At 34.9% G+C, this 22149-nt stretch overlaps 1 protein-coding gene across 1 annotated transcript in view; it reads left to right on the top strand.

Moving 5' to 3' along the window:
• The first annotated feature begins 524 nt into the window (after positions 1 to 524).
• Positions 525 to 22149, top strand: part of LOC150105171 (uncharacterized) — a 78400-nt gene continuing 56775 nt past the window's right edge. The window contains exon 1 of the mRNA XM_090396186.1: positions 525 to 715. Coding sequence (XP_090252312.1) covers positions 558 to 715 — 158 coding nt within the window. The 5' untranslated portion in view covers positions 525 to 557. The remainder of the gene's footprint in view (positions 716 to 22149) is intronic.

The following is a 22149-nucleotide window of genomic DNA, read 5'->3' as shown; positions in this document are numbered from 1 at the left end:
TATAAAATGGAACCACCTACCACTTTATTTACACTATATTTATGTAAGTATCTCAGCATGAATGCTTCTTTGCAGCATTGTTAAGAGCATTTTAATTCTCTGCAGTATATACGCTGACAGGCGTAGCTGACATACCCTCATGTGATTATACTCGATGGTATAAAGGCGTGCTTTAATGATCTGCGTTTTCAGACACCGACAAAATTGATTTACAGAGGGAGTTATAATACACTGCTACTCATTAAAACAAGTCCGCTGTAGGAATTTTCTGCAACTCGCAGATAAATTCAAATAGCTGCAAAATTGGAACAAATTGAAATTCTGTCATCTCATTTCTATCTGTATAATATAATATTAATCTCTTACATTTGTATGCCGAGACAGTATGTAACTCGAGAACGAGCCTTTCTCAGAAAAAGAAAAAAAATTCCAGACGATAGCACGTCAACGTTATACTTGTGCCATCTAGTGGCGACCCCAAGAAATACAGCGAATTTCATTGTTCTTTATTGGACAGACGCCGAGTCCGGAACGGAAAAGCCCTGTACGTGTGCACCATGGCCGAAGCGACGGATACAAGCTTAGTATTCTTTACCAAAGCAACGCCAGCTCAGTGGTCATACGTTTTATCTCTTTATAAAGATGTTCTGAAACTTAGAGCAGCCCAAAGAAAGAAGAAAGGAGGGCCAGAAGAATTAATTCGTCTCGATACTTGGTAAGAATTTTGAAAAACTATGTTCGTTAAACAACGTCAAGGCCGTTCACCCTGTACGGGCTTTGTTGTGCGCCCTACTGCGGTGAAAGGAACATATAAAAAGAGTCCACTTTTGAACTTCTGGCGGGGATATTAATTGAAAGTTCGTAGCACGTGGTAATCAATACGCCTCCCTCGCGGCACGTGTAGACATCAGCAAGATTTAAGCCATCGCAGAGGGAGTAGATTTGTAGGCGTTTTATTGACTCGAACGGGTAACAGTTAAGCCTAATGCATCGCCTTGCTACTTCGTTTGCGCTGCTTTTTTCTCTTACTTTTTTTTTTTTAAATCTGCTGATCGCATTGTTAATCGGTAAACTCATATTAGAACACATCAGTATCATTTCCATAGCTAGCACAGCGCCAGCTTACATTCATGGAAATAAACTTAATATTCAGACATATTAGGAACTTTAATTATTTTAGTTTTACTATTGGTAAACGATGCTGTTGATCTAAATATTTGCGCTACTTCTAATAAGGTTTTCTTTGTTTAGAATAGTTATTCTTAAATCGTCATTCTTTTAAAAAATACTAGCTTACAATTTTCGTTTCCCCCTTTTATCTAAAACAAACTGATCCACTTAGCCATTTTTTTACAATTAAAATCAGTAGCAGCAGAATAATGTGCATTTTTTTATTTCGCTATTAAAAACACAATTGAACAGAACAAGTAATGCTTACTTAAAATTAATTGCTGTGTTGTTTTAGGACAACCTATAACCATAACTGTGCAATGCTGTAATGTGTACAAAATCGGGGGGGGGGGATATCCAGAAAATTGTATAGGGGTTAGGATTAAAAAAACGCAAAATTTCAATGATATTTGCTGCTTAAAAAACGTCTTCTGTTGAACCCAAAATTCATCAAAAGTTTTACATATATACTATGCTTCTTTTCTCATCGCAGACTCAGTGTGTAACTAATTTTTTGATCCCTCCCTTCCTAACGTACTTTCATTGGGTTCACCTGGGTTCTTTCAATGGGTCCCGCTGAGCTTTTCCTCATCTCCGCTTTGCGAGGTTTCGCTGTAGTTTACGTAACTGGCCCAACTCTGAAATACCGATTTCCACACCATTCAAAAGGTGCGCGCTAATAACCTAGTTAACTTAAATGTTAAAATTCAATCCTGTTTTATTTCTCACGTAAAGTAATTAATTATTTCCATGTATAATTAAGCTAAAATAATATCTGATAAGGTCGGATTTTTCTCTTTGGAGTTAATTTAACTTTGCACTAAATTTTTTAATAAATTTAAGTTTCAGATTCCTGAAAAAAAAGGAGGATTTTTTTAACTATTAAAAAATTATAATCCAAGTCTAGTCGATATTGCTAACTACGGCTGGATTTATGCATAAGCTAGACAAGCGACAGCTTTGTGCCTCATATGATTACACGGGCCTCCGAAAAAAAAAAAAAAACTATTAAAATTTAGTCAGTACGGGGGAGTTCTTAAAAGTTATAGCTTAGAGTGCACAGCCTCCTTAAAGTTGGTCCTGTTGCCAGCAATAGTAATACCAAAGATGGTATTCAGACCTTATTATATACAATAAAAGGTCTGAGATGACAGAACATAGTTATACTTCTTGTCCTCTCTCTCTCTCTCTCTCTGTAGTATGGTTGTTGATTCAAGGAACTAGCCTAAATCATGTTTTCTTTTTAATAAAGAAAACACTTCTCTTTTCTACAGATCTTGTATTTTTTAATCAACCAAAAATAGCATATATCTATTAAATTGGCTTTAACATTTTAACGTACTGAATATAATCGGCTTGGATAAAACTGGAGTACAGTTAATCTTTACATCTAAAAATGTATTTTGTACTTATTTGTACATTATTATTATGTTTATATATTTAAAATTAAATCAAGAGTAGGTAATTCTTCGCCCCGTATATTTCCAGTATTGCCTTTCGGAAAAAGTTTCCACTAATACCTAAAAGTATTTTCCATATTTTGTTTTTTAAATAAATTGAGCGCTCTCCCCATCCCTTCGAGGTTTAGACTATATTTTATTTTTGTGACTACAGTCATTGTTTTGTGCCATAGAACTAACCTCCATCACATAATTATTTAACATAGGAGATTTCAAAACAGTATTTTAAATATACTTTGAGTAGCGTGAATTCATTTTAGCTGTATATAAACATACTACTCATATTTTAGTTAGACCTGTTGATAACATAGGATATACTAAGATCTAGATCAAGTTACCTGCTGCATGGTTTTTGCTATGAATGGCGGTGTGACAAACAAGAAAAATGCCAAGCCCCCCCCCCCCCGAAAAAAAATTGGGGTTGGTTTAAATAATTATCGTAACTGAGATTTTTCTGTACTGTGTAACTATCAAGCTACAGTATTTTTTCTTTTAAAAAAAATTCAGTGTAATCTGAATATAATTTCATTTAATGGAACCTGATTATTTTTAGTAAATAAGATCCCTTTGAATTTGCACAGCGTTTCTCGGAATGCGAAGGTTTCCTGTTATTGGTTCCAAGCATCATTGAATTAAGGTCACGTGAGTTGATCAGTGTGAGGACGAAATTTTGGTTGTTTTGCGGGAAAAGTTTGCCATGTGACTTAAGAAAATAATGCGTTTTTGATTGGATATTTTTTTTATATAAAACTTAATCGCTTGTTTATACTTCTCCGTATTTCTTTTATTGTGGTTTCGTATGGTATACAGTGTTGAGGCTAAAATTATTATTATGTGACACCTCCAGGGAGTCCAAAGACTCATCGAGGGAGAGTGTGCCAACAGCATCGATTAGTAAACTCCTTCCAACTACTAACCACGCTCAAACTTGCTTAACTTTTTGCGTGAGCCATCAGTTCACGTAAAAAGTTCTGCATTTTTGGAATTCTTCTGATTAATATCAGTTGTCATAATTCTTAATCACGTTAGACGGAAAACGCATAATCGTGTTTTATCAGACGAATAAAGAAAAACCCTAGCATGAGATGGAATGGGGGAGATGTGAAAGGACTTCATTTTCAAGATCGGTATGAAATGCTTAAAAAAATATGTAGGGAGAGAGCAGGCATTGAAATAGGATGCACTGGTGTTGAGAAAAGTTTGAATTTAGAAAGGAAAAAAAAAAAAAGGAGTAGTGTAGAAACAAGTCAGAGTGGACATCTTATCTCATGGTGATGAAGCAGTGATTAATATTTTTTTTTTCACAGTGCGATCTCCATATATTGTTTATGAATCCCTCAATGTTGTAAACGTATAAATTTACATAATAAATTAGTACCATGGATGGGCTAAAATTTATTTTAAATTTTTTTATTATTTTTTTATTATTTATGGAACTTTTTCAAGCCACTTCATGCCTCCAATAAGTGAGGTGGTGGTGGTTTCACATTGGATGAATTTCATCTCCCAGATTAAGACAATCACAAGCATCCACGACCATATCAGGATTCGAACCCACAGCACATTGGTTAGAAAGTGGATGTGCTTAATACTTGCCCAACCAGCCTGACATAAAGTATCGATTTCTTCTTTGATAGAGCAGTTCGCTCTTGCAGAAATGTAATAAGTGTAGTTTAATAAAATAAAAGCAAAATAATATAACATAACCACCATGGAGTAAAGTAATTTAGGGCATATCAGCATAACCTAATATGCTTACCAACCTTGACTTAATCCATTCATTCAACTCCTATGATTCTCTTATGGATTGTATTTCATGTTCTCGTTACATTTTCCAGTCATGTTTGTCAAATGCTCAACAGAAAATATTTCATTGATACTCTCACTATCTTGCGCCATAGTTATATTCTATATTTACATATTATTATTTTTACATGATGCCTCCAAGAACTCTGTGGGATGGCACTCTACACCACCTGTGAACTATGTAATTCACCATCCACCAGTATGCTATGTAATCCACCATCTACCACTAACTAATTGTATTTAATGTCTGATACTTGCATGTATTCCTTGGCCAATTTGTCTATATATGGGAGGGAAGAGAGAGAGGGAAAAAAACAAACAGCATTTCTGGGAGAAAAACCCTGTCTTCCATATTCCATATGAGATCAGCAAATCAGCTTCGGCTGCAAAAAGTCCATATAAAGGATATTCCTCTTCTCATGATAATGAGAATTAAGCTCAGGTCTTATCCAGTGGGAGGATGTATTATTCCTACATTTTGCCTGTCTACTATCCCTGTATAAGTTAATGCACGCATTCTGAAGAAAATGATTCCTTTTTTAGAGAGATGCGAACAGTGCTCCATCTAATTTTTGCACCTATATGCTCATGAAAAATATTTTGTGTTCGGGTTTCCAGTGTCTCAGTGTGATGCTAATGTATTTCTTATTAATATAAGATAATTTATCTTTAATTCACTTAGATCTGCTTAACTATGGAAATCCATCACCATTTGCACAAGTTCAAGTAGCTCTACTGTCTAGACAGTAGACACTAGTAAAAAAAAAATGTTTCTGCAACTTGCTGATGTTGGTGTCAGTTTGCCTGCATGTCATAGGCCCAAAAAAAAAAAAAAAAGTGATAATTTTGATTTATCATATAATTCGTTTTTTAGTATCTTCCAAAATTATGTTCAAAAATTGACTGTAAGTTAGAAACTGTGAAAGCAAAAATTTTGTGATTGCAGTTACTAGGTATGTTTGCTTCTTTTTTGACTAATACATGTGTGTGCACAGCAGTAGTGCACTCAGGATTTAATCTTGGGGTGGGGTCGAGTTGAGTAGACAATTTGAGAATACACACAACGCACATTGCATATGACCTATGACTGAGCATCTGTAATGATCACTAATTCATTAGTATAGAAATAGAAGACACGACACAACATAAATAAAAAATTGAATTTTAATTAGGAAAAGATTTTTGGAAAATTTTCTAGTGTGTTTTACCTTTTTCTTTTTTTTTGGGGGGGGGGGGGGGCTTGCACCCTCCCCTGATGTGTCAGTGGTGCACAACATAGAGGGAACATTAGATGCAAATGTGTTGTTACATTTTCATTATTTATTACTTTATATGTTTCCTTTTCATCATAAAAATTATGGAAACAGCTACCATATCAAAGTAAAACTTCAGTTTAATATAAACCAAAATAATCAATCAACATTTCTTTAACTTTTGTGTGAACATGTTGCTCTCTAGCTTAATTTATTTTTGTAACCAAATAGATAATAATAATAATAACAGGACTCTAGCTTTGGTGTAGTAAGGTTTTTTTTTTTTCGCCATAGGTCAGACCAATAGTTTTACTGGTTAACCAAATAAATGTAACTTTAGCATATCATGTAGATTGTAGTGAGCTTGTTTCCTTGTATATATGTGTATACTCAAGATGATGACCTTAATGTGAAGGTTGAAAAGTTGAGTGATTATGTTGGTTCATATTAAACTGAAGTTTTACTCTAACACAGTGGTTGTTTCCATAATTTTTTATGATGACTTCTGATCATGTTCATGTAATCATGAAGGAAAGGATATATCTTTTTCCTTTTACCCTTAATAACTTTTTTGATAAATGTTGCACCAAGTTTCCAGGGTTTTTTTGTATGTGTGTGAAACTGTGCATGCTGTTGTGCATTTGCTGTCTTCTGAGTTTATAGATTTTTGGAGACTTTAGATTCTGGAGAATTTCTGAGCTATTCATGCAATTAGTTCATTTTTATCTCTTTGAAAATGGCACAAAGCCAAGACTTCATCAAGATTTGTTGGAAAATTGCTCTTGAATTATTGAATCCTGTATATGTATTCCACCAGCCAAATCCTTTCATAACCCACAATTGTTCTTCTGAGAATAATTACACTACTTCTGCAATGTGATTGAAAAGATCTGAATACTGTTTGAATTCAGTTGAGAGATATCTTGATGTATAGGAAGGCGCATGTTATTTCTGATTTTCTTTATTTCTTTGATGGTGGCATCTTTTTTTCTGAAGCATAGAATGATGTGGGAAAGAATAACCATGGGTGAGGAATAGCTCTTTAGTTATCAGAGATGTTTTTCATTGTTATGTTAAGCTGCATGTCCACGAGAGTCATGGTAACTTTGGCTCCAAACTGGCGAACAATACTTTGCAACTGGAAAGACCAGAACCAGGGTTGCTGTTTTAAGAGTTAAGGCATTACAACCATAAGTTGTGCCTGTCAGCTTGTTTATGATGTTGTTCCTGGTAGATATCTTTAACTTAGTTGTTGTTTTTTTCCCTCTCAAATGTTTTCAGTAATGTATGTAATCATTTTAATTAAAGCAACAGTTTGAATTAGTAAATTTGAATGCTTTTTCACTAGATAAATTTATTAAATGATACTTGCTGAGTTAACAGGACTGTCTTAACTTGTTCTGCTGATAATGCCCTGAAAATGAACTAAGAGTCATAAAAGAATCCTGTACAAAGAATGCTACCAGCATATTTGTTTGGCACTTTATTCGGTATTTTTTTTTTTTTAATTAATAAAGAATATTTTTAGGGTCAGCAGTTCTCAAAGAAGTAATTGTTTTTCATGCCACATTTCCAAAATTCCAAACAACTTATACTGACCAAACTTTTTGCTAAGTACATTTCTTTAAAATAAGATTTTGAAAATGGCAGAAAATAAAAGAATAATAAATAAAATAAAAACATTGCTTAAAAGTATTGCCATGTAACAAGTGTCTTTTTTTTTTTTAAAACCTTGCTCTCCTTTGTTAATTAAAGAAGAGGGAGAGAAAGTTTAAGTTTTGAAACTTAATTTCAGAGGCAAACATTATTTACCTACTTGATATAACTTGCACTTTAGTAGCTCAGCTGGTAATGATGATGCCCTTTATTAAAAAAAAAATATTTGAATTCCATGTTGAAGAATCTTTTATGAAAACCTTTTCAAATGAAGGTGAGTTATCTGGTCTCATTAAGATAGCATTTTTTTTTTTTTTTCTGAAAATGTTCAGTTTTTCCTCCCACAAAACAAACTGGCCAGAGAATAGACAAAAATGTATTTGTGTGAGCAGCCATACAATAGATTACCATGGTATGGAATGGCTTCCCAGATTAGTTCTAAGATTCCTTGGAAGTGCCATATAGTAGTAACAGATTATCTTTTCTGTTAATAAGGCTTACTGCTTAGTTGAACCTTTTAGACCTCTTTCTATTAATAGTCCAGTTCTCCCATAGTCAAATAGAGGGAACTAATAAAAAATTTGAAATCAAGTCTAGCTGTTTTTGAGATAGAGAAATTAAAGTGCATTGAGCTAAATTATTAGAATTCAGTCAAATGGAGTCATGAAAAATCTGGATGTAATTAATGCAATTTAATAGATAGCTATAACAAGTTCCATTAAATAAAATTTTCTGCTAATTTTTGTACAAATTTACAGTGTTGAAAGCAAATAGTCTATTATAATTTTTGACTCTCCATTGCTCCTCTAAACTGTGACATTTTAAATTTTATTTCTTGGGTTTCCATACATCATTTATTCCCCTCTTCATATGGGTGCACTTTCCAAAAAAAAAAAAATTACGATTTTGGCACTGTAACTCTGAAAATTGATATATTTTGATGCATTTTTTTTTTCATTAGAAGTAATAATTTTACTTCTTTTAATTATTAGAAGTTATAATTAGAAGTAATAATTAGAAGTTATAATTAGAAGTTATAATTTTAATCTTCATTCTTCCGTGTCATTAGATGTTATCACTAAATCAAGTTCTTCCTCTTTCTTTGTGCTATCCAAAATATTTAATAAAAAATTAAATAAATTTTATATAAATCGTTATAATATAAATTATTATATGTATATTTATAATTTTAAACATATTATGCTTTTATCCTCTTTAAAATAAGGCATATTTAGCACCATAGGAAACTAGTAGCTTATGTTTAAATATAATACTATTCAGTTCATCATTGTGAAACATGATTTTATGGTAATAATGATGATTTTAAATTGTATCTAGTCCCCAACACCACTATACAGACAAATTGGCCCTTCAGAACACACGCAATTTACAGACATAGAATACCAGTTGTGGTGGAGGTGGGCGGTAGATGGAGACGATTCGTAGTAGAGGTTCGGTGTAGTGGTTGAGACAGTTGTAGGTGTCCTCTCGCGATGAGTCTTCGGACTCTTTGGAGGTGTCAGGAATAATAATAATAATAATATTTTCATACAGTTTTGTGTGTTGTTATAGTAATATCTTTAGCCTCTTTTTAGATCAAACTTCTGAGTGCTCACCAGCATCCCAGATGAAAATAAATAAATAAAATAATAAAGAAAATATATTAAATGAATAAAAAAAAATAGAAAAAATCCTTAGCCTACTTATACTAATATGCTATAAGTTTACAGCCTTTCATGAGTGGGAGTCATGTCATAAAAAAAAAACAGAAGGTTTGAATAGTTAACTAAAACTACTCACTAAAAATTTTAGGCAATGTTATGGTCTAAATGAATAACAAGCATTACTTTCAAACATAGTCATGACAGTTTGTCATATGTTTTGTTAAATTTTTATCCTCTTTTTATTATTACAAGTAATGATGTACATGAGTATGGTTAAGTGAAGGTAATAACAGATGCAAAAATATTGATTTAAAGTTTATTTCTTTTTAATCTATGAACTGAATATTATTTTGTTCACTACTAACATTATTCATTATCTATCTTTGATCTAGCCCCAAGACTGCCACACTTCTTTCTTTTGGCATTATAAGCTGTGAAGTACTTCTTAAAATATGCAGCAAGCTCTTAATTTTTGGGCAGAAGAGCTTTTCCTTTTTTTTCTTTTTTCTTTTCTTTTTTTTTTTAAAAAGTGGGGAAGAGGCTCGTTAGAAGGTGTATTGATTTTTCCTCAAGTGCTGGAATATTGATTGCACTGTACAATGAAGATTGCAACCTGAGCAGTAGAAGTAAGGTTTCATGAAAGATGCTTCTTCATTGTTCTCTCATTAGAATGAAATGGATGTACTCTGGATGGTTTCGTTTTGCTTTTTAAATTTTAATAAGGCTATCTTTTTTTTTTTTTTTAATATAAATAATATCCTTGACTGCTTCTTGGAATGGTTTTTGTGTATTTTTTCCCTTTTGGTAGCATAATTAATATACTTATATCCTATAAAACAAGACAGTATTTTTATAAATTTTAGCTACCTTTCTTATTTTAGCCAAAATAATATAGTAATGCAGCATTGAGGTAATGGACATATTTGAAAAATGCTTTTGTAAAATTTCATGTAGAAATTGAAGCTCTCAATAAAAATTCTTAGTTTTCTGCTCAGTTATGCAGTTCCAGGATTCAGTTGGAAATTCACACCATTGCTTTGTTTTTATTTCTTTCTTGTTTTCTTGCATATGAAAAAAAGCTTCATTTTTTTAAGCAAATATTAAGTTAGTGCATTCAATTTCGAAAAGTGGTAGCACCTTGGAATTAATATTTGGATATTATAGTTTTGAAAAGTGAGCTGCATAATGTTTTTTATGATTATTAAAGATTAAATTAAATATGTCTTAGCTATTAATTATAAAAACTGATTCTTGATAGTTGTTTCCTCTTCTTTGACTAATGCAAAGATTTTTAAAGTAATGTAAAAAAAAGTTTAAAAAGTAACTAATTTTTGTGTTAATACTGAAGATTTTGCTTCTTTTTTTGTAATTATTATGATACTTGAAAAGCAAAACTGAGGTAATAGAAAGTACAAGTAACTAAAAATATATAAGTATGACTATCAAGACTCCCAAGTATTGATGAGCAGATGTTGAGGGAATATAAATGAAAAGTTTTGTGGATAGGCAGAAAAGAGTAATATGATGGTGATATTTAAAATTGCGAAATTAAAAATGTTTAGCTAGTGGAGATTTTGCCTGATTAATGCAGAAAGGATTATACATTGTGGAAAGAGAGGGCAAACATGGCCATTCCTGGAAGTTGTGTAGAGGCAATGAGGAGTAGATTTTTTTACATGAAGATAGTGACTGAGTGCATTGTCAGAATGTGTTGTGAATAATATGATCTGTTGCTGGATGAGAGAGTGAGACCTCCCACCATGAGTCTGTTCATGTACCGATCATGGGTTTCTTATAATATCTTTGTAAAAGGAAGTTATGTTTGATTTTGAAACCCAATCTGATATAGCATTTTAAATAATAAGCCTGTAAATATGGTACAATGCAGAAAAGCACCTGCAAAAACAAAAAAAAAAAAAAAAAAAAAAACTGAATCAAATTTCAAGACATTTTTCCCCTTAGAGGCGTACACAAAATAATTCATATGTAACATTCTTATATGAATAGTGATTAAGGTTATAATAAGAATGTTCTCCTACTTTTACCTTCCGAGTGTGATTGTTATATCTGCAGATGAGTATATTGTGAAAAATCCTATAATAGTTTACACTGATTAATAAATCTATATCTAATGCTAAACTATATAAACAGTTCTTAAGAAGTTTCTAGGAAGTAATTCATGAATTAAACATGCATATTTTTCCATTCTGAAAGAGCTTGTTCCACGAGTCACATATTAACATATGTGTCTGTTTCTAAAGGCAAAAGATTTTAGCCTGCATAATAGGGCTTGACAAATTATGCAAAACCCTACTTGCTACACAAAAAAATTAAAAATGTACTGGCTGAAGGTCTCCCTCCTTCCATTTTTTAATGTCCCAATAAGTGCATTGGAGTTTCATAAAGGTGATTAGTAATGTTGCATCTGTATTTTTTTAAAAATATTTTGTTTAGAAAGTTATTTTTTATTTAATAAAAGATATTCTGTTTTGTCTAGTCTGAAGCTAATTGCCAGTTGACAGAATCTACTCACTACATGCAAATAGGCGAGCATATTTGTCGAGTCCTGTTCCACAGTGCAACTAATTAATTTTGATTAAACTCCACAAAATCACGACTCATTTCAGAAGATTCTCTTTAGACACACTGCAAAGTCTGTCTGTGGTACTACTCCTTAAACTCATCCACTGTCTACATTCTTGTCACATGTATCACAGAAGTAGGCTTTCCTTATGCCTACTTCTACGTGCAGAAAAGCTCTCTCTCTCTCTCTCTGTTGCTCCCATCAACAAATAATTATTTGCAAAACTTAGTATTTCATACCGTTAATGGGCTAAGGATTTTTCTATTTTTCCTCAGTTATATATATATTGTATTTTTTTATAATTTATTTTTTTTTATATAGCCTGGAAACCCTGCCCTAGAGACCAAACGTGGAACATTTTCAAGCCACTTCAGGTTCCCAATAAGCAGGATTTGAACCCACAGCCTGTTGATTGAAGAGTGGGTATGCTAACCACTCAGTCAACCATACCTTTTATATTACCTTCTAGGAAAAGCCTCTGTAGCTCAGTCAGTATTAATGATGCCATTTTGTTGGAAAGACTTGTGTTCAAATCCCATCTAGTATGTGAGGAACCTTTTATGACAGCTTTTTCAAGTGAGGGTGGTGCATTATAGAGGTGAAAGGATTTTTTCCTCCTAGAAATGTGATTTTTCATCTTTCACAACAGGTAAACCAACCAGAAAAATACACACGATTGATATACTGGCTTCATAGCCTTTGCTGGATTATAATTACAAAGTCTTTCAGGGATGGTTCCTTGTCCCTCTTTTTATTCTCCACCTAATAAGTCTTTGCAACATATTGCTTAATGTCTCAGTTATCTGTCTTTATCTTTTAGTCTTTTTTTTTTTTTTTACCTGTGTCAATCAAACAGTGTAGTTCAGTGATGGTGAACCTTTTTTACCCAGGTGTGTCAAACATTTTTTTTTTTTAAATATTGACGTTGTTCATGTGCCACTTGCATACACGCATTATAAATGTAACTACATAATCATAGATGGTGAATTATACATATCATATTAGGCTATTTATTTAATAGGACATTGATATAAAATCTTCTTCTTCTTCTACGCGTTATTCCCGCTTCCTATGCAGGGTCTGCGTGTTACTTTTAGATGCGACTTCTTGTTAGTACTACTCCCAACCGACCTGTCGCCTGGTCTGCCACTGGGGGGGTGGATATATTTTTGACTGTAGAGGCGTATGTTCATGGGGCCGGTTTGCCTGTTTGCGGGATGAAAAATGCCAGATAAACTGGCGGAAAAAACCCTACTGACTGCGCCCAAGACCAGCTAACTTGGCTATGCCTGAGGAAGATCCTCAAATTTCTCACGTCTACAACGGGAATCGAACCTGGGACACTCCTTCCCCAGGCATATGGTTGCGAAGCGCAAAGCCACTAGGCTAACCGCGCGGTTGATATAAAATCTATGAATTCATGTTATACAATTAATTTAATAAACTGAAATTACAAACTTGCATTACATTTAATGACTTTTCTGTTGCTGAGTGCTGGTAGAAAGTTACTTTATAGAAGGGCTATAGTGCGTACATTTTAATGCTACACAGGCAGCGCTCAAATCATTGCTCAATCTATTTCTCCCTTTTGATTTGATATTATTTAAGAGTTTCACAAGAGTATGTAGAAGAGAAAATTGTTAGAAGAGCTTTAGCAAAGATTTTAAGAGCATGAAAGTTTCCGGGAAGGCTATTCCACATGCTTAGAATTTCACAATCTGAATTTTTACACGTGGTATCATACAGACATTCCCGCTCAAGTTCTTTTAATTCATTTCTAACAGCAATAAACTTTCTTTTCCAGATAGGATTACACTGGAAGTCGGCTAGTTGCATTTCTAGATCTTTTAAATCCAACTACTCAAAGCCATCAAATTTAAGATCCACGAATTTTGTTTCATCAGGATACTTTATGAATTGGATTGTTTGTTCCAACATTCGAAATTGCTCAAATCTAGAAGAAAACTGCTCGGTTACTGACTTTAGAACTTCGATAGATTGGTTGATATGTTGTTCACGATTTTTGGGGCTGGTTTCGTTAAAAAAAATTTTCAGTCTTGGAAAATACTTAAAATTGTTACTTTCTAAATCACGTTGAAATATTTTGAGTTTATTCTCAAAGCCAAAATCTACCTTTGCCTTAACTGAGAGCGATCTTGCACGATTTATCACAAGTTTTTCATCAGAAACCAATATTTTTCAACATCCAAGGTGTGACCTGAAACCCTCAAGTGTGTCAGTGCTGACACATGTGTCATAGGTTCACCATCACTGGTGTAGTTGATGGTGGTGTGGTGTGTAGTGACCTCTCATGATGAATCCTTAGACTCCATGGAGATGTCACCATGTAATTATAATAATAATTTCACTTATGTATCTATAATATTTTTAGTGTACTGCTGCATGTGTTGAATAACTGTACCTAAACTGCAAATCACTTGTCTTCATTCTATCCTTGCTGCCAATATTCCATGGTCCTAATATTATTTTTGTTACTTGTCTTTGTACCCTCTCTGTTTCTTCATTTCCTTTAGACTTCAACCATGAGATCTGGACACAGTTGTTCATATGGGGGTCTGAGACCAGAGGGAACCTCTATAGCCCAGTTATCAGTGATGCCTTTTGCATAATCGATACCAACTCAACCATTATATTACGCTTTTGGGATTCAAATCCCATATAGGATGTGAATGTGAAGAACCTTTTATAAAGGTGAAGATGAGTTAGCCATTCTTATACAGCAATGGAAAGGTTTTCCTCCGGGCAACTCGGGTTTTTCATCCCTCAAAACTCATGCAGTGTTGATCTCTCTACCTTCAACATACTGGTTCTGTGTTACAATCGCCTGTCTTGTAATTCATAAATTCTTTTTTTACCCCTTTGAGATTGCCACATGCCTATTCACTTCCCTAAAATTAAGGCCACTGATCACTCATACTAACCTGGACAGAAAGGATGACATCTCAGTTGCAGATCCTCTGATCAAATTCATACTGTTGATCCTCATGTTTGCTCCACCACATGCTGCTTAAAATAATTGTCATTTAAGAATTCCATTAGTTCCTTATTACCATATGTTTCTGCTCTGTCCTATCTTCATTACCATAATTAATCTTCCATAATGCTCACCAGATTCACTTACTGAGCTAATCATCCTGTTTCCTGTTCATGACTCTTTGTTTCACAGCCTATGGTAACATGATACTAAATATCCTGCTCCACTTATTCTTGTGCCATACACTCGTAAAGCCATCGCTACTATTCCCCTCCTAATTCACTACCTTAATATATCACAATTCATTAGCTTTCATGTCCACAAATTCATTTTTCTCATTTCCAGTGCTGCTGGTATTTGCAAAAATACAGTGCATTGCAAGTATATTCATTACCCCTATATATATTACTCTTCTCACACTGCACTGTGATGTGCTATACAGCTTCTCATTACTCAACCCACCATTTCTCTAACACTTTCACTTGTTCAGTGAGCAGCACTTCAATAAACACTTGCATACTCTCTTGCATACAGCTCTCTTATGCTATCATATTTGCTCTAAACATTTATATATAAACTTTCTACACATTCTCATGTCATTCATTATCACCAATCACTCATTTCATTAACTCTAAGTATTATATTGTGGCCACCCACTTGTTAGTAGAGCGAAGTGTTAAAGTGAAGTTCTCCTTGCATCAGTAGAACAAGAGCAGAAGAGAGCATCCTCTCAGGCCTTCTTATCTGTCCATTTAAACTTCCACTCCATTCTAATCCCCCCCCCCTCACTTTTTTTGTTGCACAGTTCATCATTGCTCTGAAACCTTTGACTGCCTGATTAACACTACCTCTCATGTCATTTGTACTAACCATCATTTCATCCATATTTTGACCTCCTTTCATTGTTAGTTACTGTCATTTCTTTTCTCCCCCTGACACACTTTTAACATTCTGTTCTGCACATCTCAAATCATGGAATCTTTATACATTACACTTCTCATAGCTTCATTTATTCCTCCTTATTCTGTAATTCTTGCTTTGCTCTTTGGACTTTTTTTCAACTTTGTTATTTCTACTCTTCTTTTCTCCTTGCATCAGGAGAACAAGACCAGAAGAGAACATTCTCTCAGGCCTTCCTTTTAACTTCCACTCGATTCTCATGCCTTCCATGCCATTGATTTTGCTTTCTTTTTCTCAGCATCCTTCTTTCACCTAATCTAACATTTGTTGACACAGTCAAAGCAACTTTCACATTTTCATCCTCTGTTATACTGTTCACTGTTGAACCCATAGATATTTCTCCATGCGTTCTTACTCTCAACTATGCTAATCATATCTACTGGTATTTGTTTCCAACCCTACCTATTGCTAAAATGGTAGTGCTGTTGCTCAATTTTCCAATTGCTTTCCATTGCTTACATTTCAAGCACACATATGTATCAATTTGTTATTTGCCACATTTTTAATTTAATTAGAAGAAAAATGGTTATCAGAAATTAGTCATTTAGCTCATATGTCCTAAAGAATCATTGCCAAGAACAGAGAAAGGTGGAAAGAACTGGAGGAGGTCTTCGTCCAGCAGTGGACAGAAAATGGCTGAAAAGGAGAAAGAAGAAGTTTGTATTATGAGCTAAATTGCTTGAGGATATACACCAGAAATTGATTAATTTAAAAGATAATTGATAATCACATATGATATATAGATATTGAAAATGAACAAAATTTTAAACGAGAAACTGGCAGTTATCCAAAAAATCCAAACATAAAATATATTTATTTCCAAATATGAAAATAAATGCTTCAGATTCATTATATACTGCTAAGTCTTTTGCTTATCTCCAAACTGCCTTGAAATTACCATAAAATTTCCATTTTGGTTTGAAATGTACATGCATAATAGATGAGGAACGATGTATGTTTTAATATAAACACTCAATATTATCAGAAAAGTATAATTTGCATACATTTTAAAGATCTCATGATTTAGTGTACTTTAAATGTGAGAGGGGAAAGTAACTTTGCAACTGGAAGTAAGATATGAGAATGATGCATTTTTTTTAGAAGTGAATATAGATGAAAGACATTTAACCTTTTTTTTTTTTTTTAACAAACATTTGCTCTGAGGAAATATATCTCAATACTCCATTTCAGGTGTAGAAAGTATTTTTTTATTTTTTAAATATGAACCCCATCCATGAAAGGTCTTAAAACTACCTTATATTAGTACTGTGGATGAGCTAAGAATTATGCAGACCAGAAACCTTATACTAGGGACCAAACATAGAACTTTTTTTCAAGTTACTTCATGCCTCTAATAAGCAATGTGTTTATTTTTTTTTTACACCAGGCAGCAAAATCTATATACCACTTAGAGATATTCATGAACATTCGTGCCTACAGTAGAATTGAAATCTACAGCCTTCTTCTTTTTCTTCTGCAGCTTGTCCCACTTAAGTGGGGTCGCTGTTAATGATGAGTCTTCTCCACATCCAAGTTGTTCCTCTTCAAGTCCTCTTCTACCTGCTCCCTCCATCTCTTCGTTGGCCGCCCACTCTTCTTCCTTCCTTGCACATCCATCTGCATGACCTTTCTTCCCACATATTCGTCCTCCCTCCTCATCACATGACCAAACTATCTCAACCTTGCCTCCTGTATCTTCGCTCCTAAGTTCGTAACTTTCACTGTTCCCCTCACATAGTAATTTCTCAGATGATCCTTTCTGGTCACACTCCACATCCACCTAAGCATTCTCATCTCTGCTACCTCCATCCTGCTGATGTTATTTTTCCTCAGGGCCACAGTTTCTATAGCATACGTCATAGCTGGCCTCACTACTGTCCTATAGAGTTTGCCTTTCAGATTGATCGGCATCCTCTTATCGCATAGCACTCCAGCCATCTCTCTCCAGTTCCTCCAACCCACTTGTATCCTGCATCCCACTTCCTTCTCAGCCCCTCCATCTTCTTCCACTGCAGAACCTAAGTATCTAAAATCCCTCACCTTCCTGATGACATTTCCTTCCAGCTCCAGATCTGTCTCCTGGCTGCCATCCACTTTGCAACACATATACTCTGTGTTGCAAAGATCAGTCTCATACCTCTCTCTTCCAGTACTTTCCTCCATCTCTCCAGTTTAGCTGCCACTTCTTCCCTTGAATCAGCACACAGCAAGATGTCATCTGCATACAACATTGTCCAAGGCGCGTCTTCTCTCACCTCCTCTGTTACCACCTCCATCACAATATTAAACAGAGACAGACTTAATGCTGACCTTTGATGCAAGCCAACTGTTACTTGAAAACGTTTTGTCTGTCCCAGACAGGTCCGAACACTTGTCTTCACATTTCTGTACATTTCCCGCAACAACCTGACATATTTCTCCGGTACCTTCTTCTCCCTCAGACACCTCCAGACTTCTTGCCTTGGCATTGTGTCTTATGCGTTCTCCAGATCAATAAACACCAGATATAGCTCTCGTTGTTTCTCTCAAAACTTTTCCATCATCTGCCATAACCCAAAGATAGCATCTGTCGTTGGTCTACCAGGCATGAAGCCAAATTATTCCTTTGCAATCTCACCTCCTTTCTCAATCTTCCATCAAGAACCCTTTCTAGGATTTTGATTGTGTGGAACATCAACTTTATTCCTCTGTAATTCTTACAGTCTTGTGCATCCCCTTTACCCTTGTAGATGAGGACAAGAGTACTTTCCCTCCATTCCTCTGGTATATTTTCCTGTTGGCAAACTTTCATAAACAGGTCCCACAGGAGGTCAATTTCCTCTTCCCCCAGTGCCTTCCATGCCTCCACTGGAATCCAGTTTGCGCTCACCGATTTTCCATTCTTCATGCTCTTCATGGCCTCCTTCACTTCCACTCTACTGATGTTCTGCACCATCCCCTCAGAAGGCTGCCCATCTTCTCTGTGAGTCCTTGCATTTTCCTCATTTGAAAGTCCCTCAAAGTATATTCTCCATCTGTTTCATATGTCCACATCCCTCCATAATACTCTTCCTTCAGCATCTTTGATCTGCCTTACATGTAAGATGTCCTTTGCTGCTCTATTTCTACATTTTGCTAGTTGGTAAATTTTTCTCTGTTCCTTCCTTTGTTGCTAATTGATCATACAGATCTTGATATGCCATGGCCTTCGCCTGCGCACAACTCTCTTGGCTTCTTGCTTTCTCTCTGTACACCACTCTGTCCTCTTCCACTCTTGACTCATCCCACTTCTGCTTTGCCTTCCTCTTAGCTGTCACTGCTTCTTTACATTATTATTCCACCACCAACCCTCCTTCTGCTCTCTAATCTTTCCAGATGTCTCACCAACCACCTCGATTGCACAGCTCAGGATTACTTTTGAATTGTTTCCACCAATCTTGTACACTTTCCGGTCTATCTGAAATCCTCTCTAATACCCTCTCCCTAAAATGATTCCTCACACTTTCTTCTTTTAAGCGAAACCACTTAATTGTCTTCAACCCATGGCTTCCAGAGGTTCTTATCTTCGATCTTATTTTAAAGTCTGCACACAGCAGTCGGTGTTGCTGTGTCACTTTATCTGTTGGAATTACCTTACAATTTAAATCCACAGCCTATTTGGTTGAAAAGCAGAGTTGCTATCCACTCAGCCAACTAGGCCATCTGGCTGGCTAAGAATTACAATTGTCTTAGTCTCCTTTTTTTTTGCAACTGTAGAGAATTTTGTAGTTTATTATCATATCCCCATAAGAGGAAGGGCACTAGTGGAGTATTGGTGGGGCGATTATTGTTAACTTTTATGTTAATGATATTGGGACAGGCTTAACTGGAGATATGTAGTTGCTTGCTGATAATGCAAAGTTGGAAAAAACTGAGGAGCAGAGTAAAGCAAATATTGTAGCTCTGCAGAAGATAGACTCTCAATAGACTGTGTGAGTAGAGCTATCAGTTTAACGTTGCAAAGTGTAATGTCTTGAAATTTGGTAGACAAGGTTGGGATGCAGAACATACAATTCTGAAGAAATTTTGAAGGAAGTTGAAGAGATGGGAGATCTGGAGTGAGGATGTAAGCAAGGGGATGAAGAATAGGTTCTTTGCATGGAGAGTGGTTGGTGAGTGGAATGCACTGCCTGACAGAGACTTGAAGTTTAGAGGTTACATTGCTAAAATTGTATGAACACAGTAGATTTATGATAATGATGAGGATGACCTTGACATGTAGAAGCAAAGAGGTTATAGTTCCCTTGTATAAGGGCTTGAACAGGCTGCATGTGTAAAAGTCGCATACACCTCTATTATCTGACCCATAATGCAATATGCTTTGCCGATCTGGATGCACATATAAACCAGTTTAGACAAGCTTATAAAAATTCAGAAAAATGCAGCTAGAATCATATGTGGACTAAAAAATACAACTCCTGGAAAAATAGCAGAATTTGAATCCAACCTTGTTCCTTTAAAAATTAGGTAGTTAGAAAATCTTACTAAATTTGAACTTACAAGTGAACTTTTTAAAAAGTGCAACCAACAAACAGAATAAAGAAAAAATGAACAATTCATAAAATCATGGAAAATAAATTCCTTTTGATTGTCCAAATAAAATGGTCAACTACCCAGCATTTCCTCCAAATCAAGACAGGAAAAATATAGATATTAATTTGGAAATAGAAACATGAGAAAAAAAACCCTGAAATCTTGAGATCATTAGCTCTTTAAAAAATTATGAAATATGGACCAGACTCGATAAAGATTTACATAGATGGCTCCAAAAATCCAAATGGCAATTCTGAGAGTGGCATACTCATCTATGGCTCTCAAAATATAGAACTAAAAACAACCAACAGTATAGGATGCAACTCACCATGCAGAATTAATAGCCATTAACACAGCACCGCAACATTTGGATAAACAAAACCCAAAGGAATTTATATTTTTCACAGACTCCTTGGCAGCCTTTCAAGCTATAAAGAACTGCTACACTAGCCATCAAGAAATACTTAAGAGATATAGCAAAAAACATAACAAACTACATAAGGATTCCAAAATAATTTTCTAATGGATTCCATCCCATGTGGAATTAAAGGGAAATGAAACTGTAGATGAAGTAGCAAAAAATGGCTGCAACATCAAGTGATACCACAGAATTTGATCTTTTGAAAACTACTCAAAAAGAAAATGTAAAAATAATGATTCTAAAGGACATGACTAACCACTGGTATTCAGCAGAAAAACCAGGCACTACCCTCAACTTCAGGCTTAATCGCTGTGCCACTACCCTAATTGGACTTAAGTTTATCTAATATCATTAGTAGTACTACCATCTCCTCTCCTACCTCTTCTGTCATTCCAAAAATAGTATACCCATTACACTCGATCCCAGTTACCATATCTAATTCTGATAGCTCGGTTTCACTAATGCAATCTTAGGCCACATTGTCAGGGCCATCGCCAGATTAGATCGCTCCCTGAGGCAAACAATTAAATATCACCCCTGATGGATTATAAAACAAAAATATAAGAAAATCTCCAATTGCTATCTCCTTTTTATTATAAGAGAAACATTAATGTAAACCGATTACAAAATAATATTAATTAAATGTTTGCTCTGCGGGGATATCGCACAATAAAACTGTTTATAAGCTCTTCTAAATTTCAATTATAAGCTATGTCCGCCTCTATTGATATAGTTGCTAGACCAACCAATCTTTCTTGGGCAAAAAATTTTTAATCAGTTTAAGCTTGGAAAAACTTCTTACTGCACTTGCTACGCTAATAAGAATTGTTAGCTTAGCGACAGCCATACTGCAATATGGCTGAACGAGTGCCATGAGGCAGGCTGCCTCTATGCTACATCCTGTCGATGGAACTGCACATCGTATTCAATAAAGCAACGAACTCATCTCCTTTGTTTCTGATGCTCCTGGTATTTGTGTATACACAGAAGAAATTACCACCTAGCTTTTTTTTTGTAAGTTTTTCCAATTGGTTAGTCTGTAAATTAAAGATACCAAGAAATTATATACTTGGTTTAATCCTTTATCTAAGTGTATGCAGACAAAGTTTGTGCCTGAAGTATTTTCAGGACTGGGGCAACTCGGATATAGAAGCTAATGACTTCACATCACTTTTCTTAGTATCCCATAATGCAAAGCGCATATCCTTGTGGACATGTATAATGCTGTGCATTATGGGAAGGGTCACTAATTAGACCGGTTTTGACCTTTATTGAGATCTCATCCGTGGGAGCCAGACCCAGAGGTGATACCAGGGTTGAAGTAATGCAGAGGTCATATTTCCATATACGAGTAACTAAAAGGTGCCACATCTTATTATTAAAATACTCTGGATTAGAGATAGTTGTTGGAAGTTTTTCCACTTGGTTATACAATAAGGTGTGACACCTTTTAGCTACTTGTATATATGGAAATGTGACTTCTGCATTACTTCAACCTTGATATCACCTCTGGGTCTGGCTCCCACGGATGAGATCTCAATAAAGGTCAAAACCGGTCTAATTAGTGACCCTTTCCATAATGCATAGCATTATACATCTCCACAAGGATATGTCTTTTGCATTATGGGA

This window comes from Typopeltis vanoorti, chromosome 7 (genome assembly GCF_054136105.1).
Source record: "Typopeltis vanoorti isolate ZY-2024b chromosome 7, IOZ_Tvanoo_1.0, whole genome shotgun sequence".
NCBI classification, from domain to species: domain Eukaryota; kingdom Metazoa; phylum Arthropoda; class Arachnida; order Uropygi; family Thelyphonidae; genus Typopeltis; species Typopeltis vanoorti.
This window is presented reverse-complemented; position numbering and strand designations above follow the sequence as displayed.